The following is a 13,413-nucleotide window of genomic DNA, read 5'->3' as shown; positions in this document are numbered from 1 at the left end:
CTGAAAGCAAGGGGAAACTACGGCCGTAATTTTTTCCCGAGGGCATGCAGCTTTACTGTATGGTTAAATGATGATGGCATCCTCTTGGGTAAAATATTCCGGAGGTAAAATACTCCCCCATTCGGATCTCCAGGCGGGGACTACTCAAGAGGATGTCGTTATCAGGAGAAAGAAAACTGACGTTCTACGGATCGGAGCGTGGAATGTCAGATCACTTAATCGGGAAGGTAGGTTAGAAAATTTAAAAAGGGAAATGGATAGGTTAAAGTTAGATACAGTGGGAATTAGTGAAGTTCGGTGGCAGGAGGAACAAGACTTCTGGTCAGGTGCCTACAGGGTTATAAACACAAAATCAAATAGGGGTAATGCAGGAGTAGGTTTAATAATGAATAGGAAAATAGGAATGCGGGTAAGCTACTACAAACAGCATAGTGAACGCATTATTGTGGCCAAGATAGATACGAAGCCCACACCTACTACAGTAGTACAAGTTTATATGCCAACTAGCTCTGCAGATGACGAAGAAATTGAAGAAATGTATGATGAGATAAAAGAAATTATTCAGATAGTGAAGGGTGACGAAAATTTAATAGTCATGGGTGACTGGAATTCGGTAGTAGGAAAAGGGAGAGAAGGAAACGTAGTAGGTGAATATGGATTGGGGCTAAGAAATGAAAGAGGAAGCCGCCTGGTAGAATTTTGCACAGAGCACAACTTAATCATAGCTAACACTTGATTTAAGAATCAAGATACAGAAGGTATCAGATAGATTATATAATGGTAAGACAGACATTTAGGAACTAGGTTTTAAATTGTAAGACATTTCCAGGGGCAGATGTGGACTCTGACCACAATCTATTGGTTATGAACTGTAGATTAAAACTGAAGAAATTGCAAAAAGGTGGGAATTTAAGGAGATGGGACCTGGATAAACTGACCACATCAGAGGTTGTACAGAGTTTCAGGGAGAGCATAAGGGAACAATTGACAGGAATGAGGGAAAGAAATACAGTAGAAGAAGAATGGGTAGCTTTGAGGAATGAAGTAGTGAAGGCAGCAGAAGATCAAGTAGGTAAAAAGACGAGGGCTAATAGAAATCCTTGGGTAACAGAAGAAATATTGAATTTAATTGATGAAAGGAGAAAATATAAAAATGCAGTAAATGAAGCAGGCAAAAAGGAATACAAACATCTCAAAAATGAGATTGACAGGAAGTGCAAAATGGCTAAGCAGGGATGGCTAGAGGACAAATGTAAGGATGTAGAGGCTTATCTCACTAGGGGTAAGATAGATACTGCCTACAGGAAAATTAAAGAGACCTTTGGAGATAAGAGAACCACTTGCATGAACATCAAGAGCTCAGATGGAAACCCAGTTCTAAGCAAAGAAGGGAAAGCAGAAAGGTGGAAGGAGTATATAGAGGGTATATACAAGGGCGATGTACTTGAGGACAATATTATGGAAATGGATGAGGATGTAGATGAAGATGAAGATGAAATGGGAGATAAGATACTGCGTGAAGAGTTTGACAGAGCACTGAAAGACCTGAGTCGAAACAAGGCCCCCGGAGTAGACAACATTCCATTGGAACTACTGACGGCCTTGGGAGAGCCAGTCCTGACAAAACTCTACCATCTGGTGAGCAAGATGTATGAAACAGGCGAAATACCCTCAGACTTCAAGAAGAATATAATAATTCCAATTCCAAAGAAAGCAGGTGTGGACAGATGTGAAAATTACCGAACAATCAGTTTAATAAGCCACAGCTGCTAAATACTAACACGAATTGTTTACAGACAAATGGAAAAACTAGTAGAAGCCGACCTCGGGGAAGATCAGTTTGGATTCCGTAGAAATACTGGAACACGTGAGGCAATGCTGACCTTACGACTTATCTTAGAAGAAAGATTAAGGAAAGGCAAACCTACGTATCTAGCATTTGTAGACTTAGAGAAAGCTTTTGACAATGTTGACTGGAATACTCTCTTTCAAATTCTGAAGGTGGCAGGGGTAAAATACAGGGAGCAAAAAGCTATTTACAATTTGTACAGAAACCAGATGGCAGTTATGAGTCGAGGGACATGAAAGGGAAGCAGTGGTTGGGAAGGGAGTGAGACAGGTTGTAGCCTCTCCCCAATGTTATTCAATTTCTATATTGAGCAAGCAGTCAAGGAATCAAAAGAAAAATTCAGAGTAGGTATTAAAATCCATGGACAAGAAATAAAAACTTTGAGGTTTGCCGATGACATTGTAATTCTGTCAGAGACAGCAAAGGACTTGGAAGAGCAGTTGAACGGAATGGATAGCGTCTTGAAAGGAGCATATAAGATGAACATCAACAAAAGCAAAACGAGGATAATGGAATGTAGTCGAATTAAGTCGGGTGATGCTGAGGGAATTAGTTTAGGAAATAAGACAATTAAAGTAGTTTCACAGAGGAAGACTGCACTGTAGTTCCTTCTCTAGATTGTCGCACAGATGACAAAATGGTAGATATCGAAATAGATGACAGAGGGATAGAGAAACAATTAAAATTGCTCAAAAGAGGAAAGGCTGCTGGACCTGATGGGATAACAGTTCGATTTTACACAGGGTGCGCGAAGGAACTTCCCTGGAATAGCAAGGAGAACCGATAGAGGTACTGAAGGTACCCTCCGCCACACACTGTCAGGTGACTTGCGGAGTACGGATATAGATGTAGATGTAGATATTTTTGGAGATTAATCTTTGTCTTTTCAATTAAATAGAATGAAAACCAATTACAGCAAGATCTATGACGGTATGACATTTAAGTTTCTCTAGGACAATACTGTGAACTACACAATCAAATTTTTTCACACGTCACAGAAAATGCAGGTTGACATTAATTTATCATTTAAATTTGGTATAATCTGATTTGTGAATAGAAAAATGTTACATTCAGTGCAGAGACCATTTTGAAATCCAAATTGAGGCAGACTAAGCATTATATTTTTGAACAGGTGTGTTACTGTTGTGTACATCATATTTTTAATTATCTTTGAAGAGTAGGTAAGTAGTGTGACTGGTTCGCAATTACAAATATTTGTCTTGTTATTTCCTTCTCTGGACTCTGACAATAACATGTATAATCTGCGTATCCACTTCATACATGCCTGAATATGATGGAAATATGTGAAGAACAAGGTTTTAGTAATTTATTTGAAATACATCAATTACAAAGAAGCTGGCAGCACCAGAACACTAATCAGTATGACATCATATCCCATCTGGCCTAGATGCATGTTCTGATTCAGTAGGAAAGGGAGTCATAAAGCCATTGTATCCTTGCCTGAGGTAAGCTGGTCTACAACAATTGTAACTAGTCCTTGATATCCTGAATACTGGCACTAGCACAGTGTTGACGATTGACCTGGACCCATACATGTTCTATTGGAGACAGATCTGGGAATCATGCTGGCCACAGAGTACAAAAACAGATCTAGTTTTTCAAGAAACAATAAAAGATAGAAAACATTTTCCTGCATTTATTTGGTCATAATTTAATTCTGGTATCTGGTTTCCTGTTGTTGTGAGTATTTTGTTTGTTTACCTCAAAATCATCATTCCATGCAGCAAGGTGGAGAATTTGTGTAAGTGTGTCTTTACCACAACATGATGTTTCAGCTCCTGCTTTCAGTAATGACTTCACAATCTGAAACAGATTTAATAAAATGAGTAACACAAGTAGAACACATTTCAACATTAATAAAATATTAATATTAAAACCCCAAAGAACCATTATTTAAAGACCTAAAAATATTAACTGTCCCCTCTTTATACATCTTTGAGGTGTTTTTTTTTTTCTATGCCGCAGAACTGATCTATTTAAAAAAAAAAAAAAATATTTGCACACTCACATGACACAAGACATAAAGAGAACTTCATGCTCACCTCTCATTGCTTAAAACTGCATGCTCAGACTCCTCACTATATAGCCATGAAAATTCACAACACAGTAAAAGGGTGTGACATAATGAATGTTGTTGTTGTTGTTGTTGTTGTTGTTGTGGTCTTCAGTCCTGAGACTGGTTTGATGCAGCTCTCCATGCTACTCTATCCTGTGCAAGCTGCTTCATATTCCAGTACATACTGCAGCCTACATCCTTCTGAATCTGCTTAGTGTATTCATCTCTTGGTCTCCCTCTACGATTTTTACTCTCTGCGCTGCCCGCCAGTACTAAATTGGTGATCCCTTGATGCCTCAGAACATGTCCTACCAACCAATCCCTTCTTCTAGTCAAGTTGTGCCACAAGCTTCTCTTCTCCCCAATTCAATTCAATACCTCCTCATTAGTTATGTGATCTACCCATCTAATCTTCAGCATTCTTCTTAGCACCACATTTCAAAAGCTTACATTCTCTTCTTGTCCAAACTATTTATTGTCCATGTTTCAGTTCCAGACATAATGAATATGAAGATAAATATTTTTCAAAGCATGTTACATGATTTTCTAATTGAACAATGCTACTACTCTGTGGAAAATTTCATGAAGATTGAAGTGATACTTTGAGCTGGACCCCTAAAATGGAATAAAAATTTGTAACTGTGTTGTATGTATTGTATGTTAACCGGGGACCTAGAAATGATGGAAAGGCTCCGTCCCCGCCACAGCTGCAGCGGTCCATGACCCCACGAGGATTACCACAGTCCACTAAACCCCCCGCCGCCCCACACCGAACCCAGTGTTATTGTGCGGTTCGGACCCCAGTGGACCCCCAGGGAACATCTCACACCAGACGAGTGTAACCCCTATGTTTGTGTGGTAGAGTAATGATGGTGTACGCGTACGTGAAGAACTTGTTTGTGCAGCAATCACTGACATAGTGTAACTGAGGCGGAATAAGGAGAACTAGCCTGCATTCGCCGAGGCAGATGGAAAACCGCCTAAAAGCCATCCACAGACTGGCTGGTTCACTGGACCTCAACACAAGTCCGCCGGGCATATTCGTACCAGGGACCAGGCGCTCCTTCCCACCCGGAAAGCGATGCACTAGACCACAAGGCTAACTGGGCGGGCAAAATTTATGAGAGTTATAGTAGATGTAAATACTGAAAGTTTGAAAAATTGCAAGTAAGTAATTGCGCCAAAAAGTATTATTGTAAGTGTGACAAAATTTTAAATAAGCAAATTGTAACCTTGACATGTCTCCTGCACATCAGATATATGTTCTGGAATTGTGTGTGTTATGAGATGACTAAAACACATTACATTACATTACATATAACTATAGATTCTGTACCTAAATATCTATCATAGAAGCTGCATATTTGTGCACAAATAAAATCCTACAGAGCTCAACAAAAAATTTTATGCAGATGGTTAAATTTATACTAAAACAAAACATATGTGTAAATTGTACTGGTTTTCAAACAGCTATGAATCTACATTTATATCAGTACGTTGATAAGCTGTGTCATCAGATATGTTTAAGTAAATATTTATACCTACTAAAGGCTTAAACTGGATATATATCCAAAATAGTGCTTTAAGTACTGGAATTTAAAGTTCTGTGAGTTAACGTTTTCCCAAAACAGATTTTCTTAGATTACATATTATCATTTGGCAAACATGGTGTATGTATCTTCCTGTAAGCAATGGGCTGTAGGAAACTGCTCTTTTATACTATTCCAGCATTATAATACTGAATGTCTTTATTTATTATGTAAGTCAGTTAATTTCATGTTCCATGGATCATTTTAGAAGATATATCATGACAATGTGGAACAACATACAGGAGATGTGAGTTAGTTAATTTTCACCCAGCACCTTTTACACATTACAATAATAGAAATTCTACTACAGAATATAAGGAGTTGACAAAGAGAAACTTTTTCAGTTTGTTTTCAAACTTTGCTTTGATGTCCGTCAAACAGTTTATATCACTAAGTAAGTGATCAAAAATTTTAGCTGCAGCACTGTGCACCCCTCTTTGTGCTAAAGGCAACCTTAACACAGAATAATGGATATCATTTCGCCTTCTGCTATTATAATTACATACATCTTTTAACTGCAATGGATTGTTGATAACAAACTTCATAAGGAAATACATACAATGTGAAGCAGTAGCCAGAATGTTCAACTCCTTAAACAGATGTCTGCAAGATCATCATGTATGAGCACCAAATATTATTATTACAGCACATTTTTGGGCAGTGAAGAGAGTATTAAAAATGAGTTACCATATCCATAATGTCCTATATATCCTCATCCACAATAACAATTTCCTTAAGCAGATGCTCAGAGAACCCATTTAGTATATTGTACTTACTGAAAAAGTCTTTATAAACTTTTATAGCAAGAGTTCTGACTTCACCCTTGTAGAGGCTACATCACTTATACAGAGTGACAGCAAATTTCGCACACCAGATCTCTGTCCAGTGTTGCAGATATGCATGTATTCATTCATAGTAGTTGTTGCTATTGAGATCTTTTGTTGAAACTCTGATTTGATGCAGCTCTACCTGTTGGTCTATTCACTTCATGTCTCTTCACCTCTGCATAACTCCTGCAACTTACATCCACATAAACTTCCTATAAAGTCAAGCCTTTGGTGTCCCTCTATGATGGAGCTCATTTTTTTCATGACCTTTGACTCATAACTGTCATTTGGTTTATTTACAAGTTGTAGATAGCTTTTGATCCCAGTATTTCATCCCTGGTAAGTGCACCTACAATTTAAAAGAGTGTATTCCAGTCACAAACATCAAAAACTTTTTCAAAATTTACAAATTATATAAATGTGGAGTTGTTTCTTTCAACATTTCTTCAGATATAAGTTGGAGGGTCAGTACTGCTTTGCATGTTCCTACGTTTCTCCAGAAACCAATCTGATCTTTCCTCATGTCTGTTTCAAACCACTCATTCAGTCCTTCTGTAAATAATTCAGGTTATGAATTAGTAACCATTATTTGTTTTAAAATGATTGGTTGATAATACTCATACCTGTCAGCACCTTCCTTCTTTATTATTGGGATTAGTGCTTTCTTCTTGAAGAGTGAGAGTATTTTGCTTGTCTGTCACACTCTACATACCATGAGGACAATTTTCTATTGGCCATCGCTCCCAAAAATTAAAAAATGATAGTAGCATTTTTAAACACAGCTGACTTACTGTGTGTGTGTGTGTGTGTGTGTGTGTGTGTGTGTGTGTGTGTGTGTGTGTGTGTGTGTGAGTGTGTCTAAAACTTTATTCAGTGTATACATATGAAAGTACACTGTGACAAAAAATTAAAGCCTCTCTCATAGAAGGAAAAAGTTAAGGTTCTCAGTGTCCAGCATGTGTCTCAAAGTGTGATTTAATATGTTCAGTCAAATAAGAATACCTTTTTGAGGGGTACTGATGAAGTTTTAAGTATCACCTTAAAAATTAAATCTGTAATTGGTTTTTGTCTTTCTGTAGATACAGCCTGCAGTTTTGGTACACACTGAAATCTTCACACCATATAACTTGAGCACATCACTATAGGAAACAGAATAAAATGGAATATTATGAGGTAATTCATTTTCTCCATTCGAAGGGGAACAACACTGCAGTAATCCATGGCAAGTTGGTGAAGGTGTATAGCAACAATGCAACATCTTATGAATGAATGACACTTCCATTGTGATCAAACAATTCTACATGATGAACAACAGAGTGGAAAGCCATATATCTGTGGAGAAGCAGGAATCATGAAAGAAGTAGAGGCCCTGATACTCAAAGACGAGCACACAACAACTGAGGTGGTGTTAAAAGAAGTGAAAATCAGCCATAGGTAAGTTTTCAAAATCTTGCATTGACATTTTTAAAATGAGAAAGGTTGCCACCCACTGTGTTCCGCAACTGCTCGAACCCATTCAAAATATCTTCCAATTCAGGCCAATTCAGATGACTTCCTTAGCCACCTAAACCCCATGGATGAGTGCTGGCATGTATCACTATGACCTCAAGACAATGGTGCAAAGCAACCAACAGAACAAGTTGATTCACCAATGCTAAAAAAGGCAAATGCCCAACCATCATCAGACAAAGGGATGCTGAGCAATTTTTTTTTTTTTTTTTTTTTTTTTTTTTTTTTTTTTTTTTTTTTTTTGGGGGGGGGGGGGGGAGGGGATTGCCATTGTGTGATGATAACAGACTATTCCTGAAAGAGGAAAAGTATCATAGGATCATATTATCAAAATCTCCTGATAAGATTGTATGAGGTTTATCAACTTGAAGGATGACTGGAAGCTGACCAGTGGGATGTTTTTGCTCCACAGCAAACCAACACATTTTGCATAAGATGCAGTCACATATACTGCTTCTTTTAATAATTCACACTCATTTTGTAATGAGCTTCGTAATGCAGTTATGATCAATATCTTGTCGGATTTATGGACTTGACCGCATGAGGATTCATTCTAAAATCTATCCACAACATATGATATACACTCCTGGAAATTGAAATAAGAACACCGTGAATTCATTGTCCCAGGAAGGGGAAACTTTATTGACACATTCCTGGGGTCAGATACATCACATGATCACACTGACAGAACCACAGGCACATAGACACAGGCAACAGAGCATGCACAATGTCGGCACTAGTACAGTGTATATCCACCTTTCGCAGCAATGCAGGCTGCTATTCTCCCATGGAGACGATCGTAGAGATGCTGGATGTAGTCCTGTGGAACGGCTTGCCATGCCATTTCCACCTGGCGCCTCAGTTGGACCAGCGTTCGTGCTGGACGTGCAGACCGCGTGAGACAACGCTTCATCCAGTCCCAAACATGCTCAATGGGGGACAGATCCGGAGATCTTGCTGGCCAGGGTAGTTGACTTACACCTTCTAGAGAACGTTGGGTGGCACGGGATACATGCGGACGTGCATTGTCCTGTTGGAACAGCAAGTTCCCTTGCCAGTCTAGGAATGGTAGAACGATGGGTTCGATGACGGTTTGGATGTACCGTGCACTATTCAGTGTCCCCTCGACGATCACCAGTGGTGTACGGCCAGTGTAGGAGATCGCTCCCCACACCATGATGCCGGGTGTTGGCCCTGGGTGCCTCGGTCGTATGCAGTCCTGATTGTGGCGCTCACCTGCACAGCGCCAAACCCGCATACGACCATCATTGGCACCAAGGCAGAAGCGACTCTCATCGCTGAAGACGACACGTCTCCATTCGTCCCTCCATTCACGCCTGTCGCGACACCACTGGAGGTGGGCTGCACGATGTTGGGGTGTGAGCGGAAGACGGCCTAACGGTGTGCGGGACCGTAGCCCAGCTTCATGGAGACGGTTGCGAATGGTCCTCGCCGATACCCCAGGAGCAACAGTGTCCCTAATTTGCTGGGAAGTGGCGGTGCGGTCCCCTACGGCACTGCGTAGGATCCTACGGTCTTGGCGTGCATCTGTGCGTCGCTGCAGTCCGGTCCCAGGTCGATGGGCACGTGCACCTTCCGCCGACCACTGGCGACAACATCGATGTACTGTGGAGACCTCACGCCCCACGTGTTGAGCAATTCGGCGGTACGTCCACCCGGCCTCCCGCATGCCCACTATACGCCCTCGCTCAAAGTCCGTCAACTGCACATACGGTTCACGTCCACGCTGTCGCGGCATGCTACCAGTGTTAAAGACTGCGATGGAGCTCCGTATGCCACGGCAAACTGGCTGACACTGACGGCGGCGGTGCACAAATGCTGCGCAGCTAGCGCCATTCGACGGCCAACACCGCAGTTCCTGGTGTGTCTGTTGTGCCGTGCGTGTGATCATTGCTTGTACAGCCCTCTCGCAGTGTCCAGAGCAAGTATGGTGGGTCTGACACACCGGTGTCAATGTGTTCTTTTTTCCATTTCCAGGAGCAATCAACTGAAAATGAAACTCATCTGCCTATATACACTCACTAAATCATGACACCATTCATAACAAGAACAAAGTAGTTATCTTGTTTCTCACTAATGAACCATGAAGCAGACCAATATGGAGTACAAAGCTATCTGTAAGCACTTTAAGAATGTTTCCTTAATTAACACCAGTAGTTGTAGCAGAGAATGGCATACTAAGCATCGTCAACATTTCAATAATCTAGGTAAACATATTTTGATATGAATATAATAGATGGAAACATTTCACGTGGGAAAAATTTCAATAATCTAGGTAAACATATTTTGATATGAATATAATAGATGGAAACATTCCACGTGGGAAAAATTTTTCCCACGTGGAATGTTTCCCTCTATTTTTCCCACGTGGAATGTTTCCATCTATTATATTCATATCATTAATTTGAACCCAACAATTACGTTTGTTATTGTCACTGTTGCATTTCGAAACCTTTTCTGTCGTCTTATTTCCTCTTTCTGTTTTTGCCAGTAGTTTCGCTTTGTATTCACCTTCTCCTTTTTACTGTAATCTACTATACAATTTTATCCTGCCTATATATACTCAATAATACGTCACCCACTTCCAAACCATAACCAAAAAAATTTTTTTCCGCTTTCAACACTCCCGCTGCTATAAAATCCACCGTTTCTGGTTCACAAACAGTTCCTTTCACCTATTTAACAACCATTTTGGCTAGTTCTGATAACTTTCGCTTTATTTCCATTTCCGTTTTTCCCACATCACTGATAATTTTTAGCCGCTTCCCACAGGTTTTAACGCCATTATTTCTGCGCCAGACAATTGTTAGCCTCATTTTCATAATCTGCCACCACAAAACCACTCCTTTTAGTACATTTACACGCAGTTTTTTCGAAATTATCCCGAATTTCTCCATCCTTTAACGTGTTTTGGCGGCAACACAACCACCTAACCTTTGTGCACATCGTTGTCTACCAACCCAAGTTCACCACAGGATCAACATAGCCCAGCTTTAACCAACACTTTTTTGCCTTTTTTCACAACAGATCTCCAGTTACTTTCTAGTTCACCTTTATCTCTCCCCATATATTTTATTTTCATTTTCATTTCAGCCTCATGTTACACTTTCCTCCTTGACATGGGTCACCCTCACAACACCCCCACAACGACCCCATTAAGTTTTATTTACATTCCCTCTGCAAACATGCCTTCGCCCTAGCAAGATTACGCTCCCATATTCTATTTTCTCAGGCTTGTCTGACATTTGGCATTACCCCCAAAGGCCTCACACTTAAAGTTCCCATCTCTGGCTGCAACCCTTCTTTCCATCAGTCCCTATACCAGTTCCAAACTGAACAATCCATTGCCCTCACCCACCTAATCCTTCACCTACACATCAACTCAGCCAATGAACACACCCATCAACTCCTAACCTTAATAAAAGTCCTCAATCTTTCCTCTCCCACATCCACACCAGCTGTTCAGAGCATCCTCCTACAGGCCAACCGCAAATTAGAACAGCATGCCACCCTTCACCTCAAAAAACTATCCAATCTCCTGGTTTCCCACCTCCGGAAAGGCAACTCACTCACCCATCACAACCTTTCCAACAAACCTCAACCTCCTCTCATTGCACACAAACCCAGTCTCTCCCATCTACTCAATCTCCCACTTCCAGCTCCACTTCCTCCAAAACCTCAAAATTCCAATCAACACAATCTGGAACCACAGCACCCTAATTCAGTAGTTAACCTTTCCTCCAAACCTCTCTCCCAATCCGAAACCTCTGTCCTATCCAAAGACCTCACTTTCAGCCCCACTCCCAGATTCAACCAAACAGCCCTCGTCAAAGATTTACTGTCCTACACTCGTACTCTCTGCTGGAAATATCACTTTGCCACGAAGAAAAATGATCCTAATCCTACTCCTAATGATCCAACTCCCCAAGACACTATCCAAATTGAACCCTGCCTGGAACAGTTCTGTCCCCCGTCACAGCGGGACCCGCCTCCTCTTCCTCAAAATCACCCTCTCCAAACCTTCCAAGAATTTCTGACTTCCAGCCTTGCATCTCAATCCTCCTTAAAACACCTTAATCCTACTCCCAACATCACCACTGCTGAAGCCCAGGCTATCCGTGATCTGAAGGTTGACTGATCCATCGTCATTCTTCCAGTGGACAAGGGTTCCACGACCGTGGTACTTGATCATCGGGAGTATGTGGCTGAGGGACTGCGTCAGCTTTCAGACAACACCACATACAAAGTTTGCCAAGGTAATCCCATTCCTGATGTCCAGGTGGAGCTTCAAGGAATCCTCAGAACCTTAGGCCCCCTACAAAACCTTTCACCTGACTCCATCAATCTCCTGACCCCACCGACACCCCGTACCCCCACCTTCTACCTTCTTCCTAAAATTCACAAACCCAATCATCCCGGCCGCCCCATTGTAGCTGGTTACCAAGCCCCCACAGAACATATCTCTGCCTACGTAGATCAACACCTTCAACCATTTTACATGCAGTCTCCCATCCTTCATCAAAGACACCAACCACTTTCTCGAACGCCTGGAATCCTTACCCAATCTGTTACCCCCGGAAACCATCCTTGTAACCATTGATGCCACTTCCTTATACACAAATATCCCGCATGTCCAGGGCCTCGCTGCGATGGAGCACTTCCTTTCACGCCGATCACCTGCCACCCTACCTAAAACCTCTTTCCTCATTACCTTAGCCAGCTTCATCCTGACCCACAACTTCTTCACTTTTGAAGGCCAGACATACCAACAATTACAGGGAACAGCCATGGGTACCAGGATGGCACCCTCGTACACCAACCTATTCATGGGTCACTTAGAGGAAGCCTTCTTGGTTACCCAGGCCTGCCAACCCAAAGTTTGGTACAGATTTATTGATGACATCTTCATGATCTGGATTCACAGTGAAGAAGAACTCCAGAATTTCCTGTCCAACCTCAACTCCTTTGGTTCCATCAGATTCACGTGGTCCTACTCCAAATCCCATGCCACTTTCCTTGATGTTGACCTCCACCTGTCCAATGGCCAGCTTCACACGTCCGTCCACATCAAACCCACCAACAAGCAAAAGTACCTCCATTATGACAGCTGCCACCCATTCCACATCAAATGGTCCCTTCCCTACAGCCTAGGTCTTCATGGCAAACGAATCTGCTCCAGCCCGGAATCCCTGAACCATTACACCAACAACCTGACAACAGCTTTCGCATCCCGCAACTACCCTCCCGACCTGGTACAGAAGCAAATAACCAGAGCCACTTCCTCATCCTCTCAAACCCAGAAACTCCCACAGAAGAAACACAAAAGTGCCCCACTTGTGACAGGATACTTTCTGGGACTGGATCATACTGAATGTGGCTCTCCAGCAGGGATACGACTTCCTCAAATCCTGCCTTGAAATGAGATCCATCCTTCATGAAATCCTCCCCACTCCACCAAGAGTGTCTTTCCGCCGTCCACCTAACCTTCGTAACCTCTTAGTTCATCCCTATGAAATCCCCAAACCTTCTTCCCTACCCTCT

General features: G+C 41.6%; 1 protein-coding gene across 1 annotated transcript in view; it reads right to left on the bottom strand.

Moving 5' to 3' along the window:
* Positions 1–13,413, bottom strand: part of LOC124620031 (serine/threonine-protein phosphatase 6 regulatory ankyrin repeat subunit C-like) — a 240,507-nt gene that overhangs the window by 219,340 nt on the left and 7,754 nt on the right. Inside the window, exon 2 of the mRNA XM_047146700.1 lies at positions 3,572–3,673. Coding sequence (XP_047002656.1) covers positions 3,572–3,673 — 102 coding nt within the window. The remainder of the gene's footprint in view (positions 1–3,571; positions 3,674–13,413) is intronic.

This window comes from Schistocerca americana, chromosome 1 (genome assembly GCF_021461395.2).
Source record: "Schistocerca americana isolate TAMUIC-IGC-003095 chromosome 1, iqSchAmer2.1, whole genome shotgun sequence".
NCBI lineage: Eukaryota > Metazoa > Arthropoda > Insecta > Orthoptera > Acrididae > Schistocerca > Schistocerca americana.
This window is presented reverse-complemented; position numbering and strand designations above follow the sequence as displayed.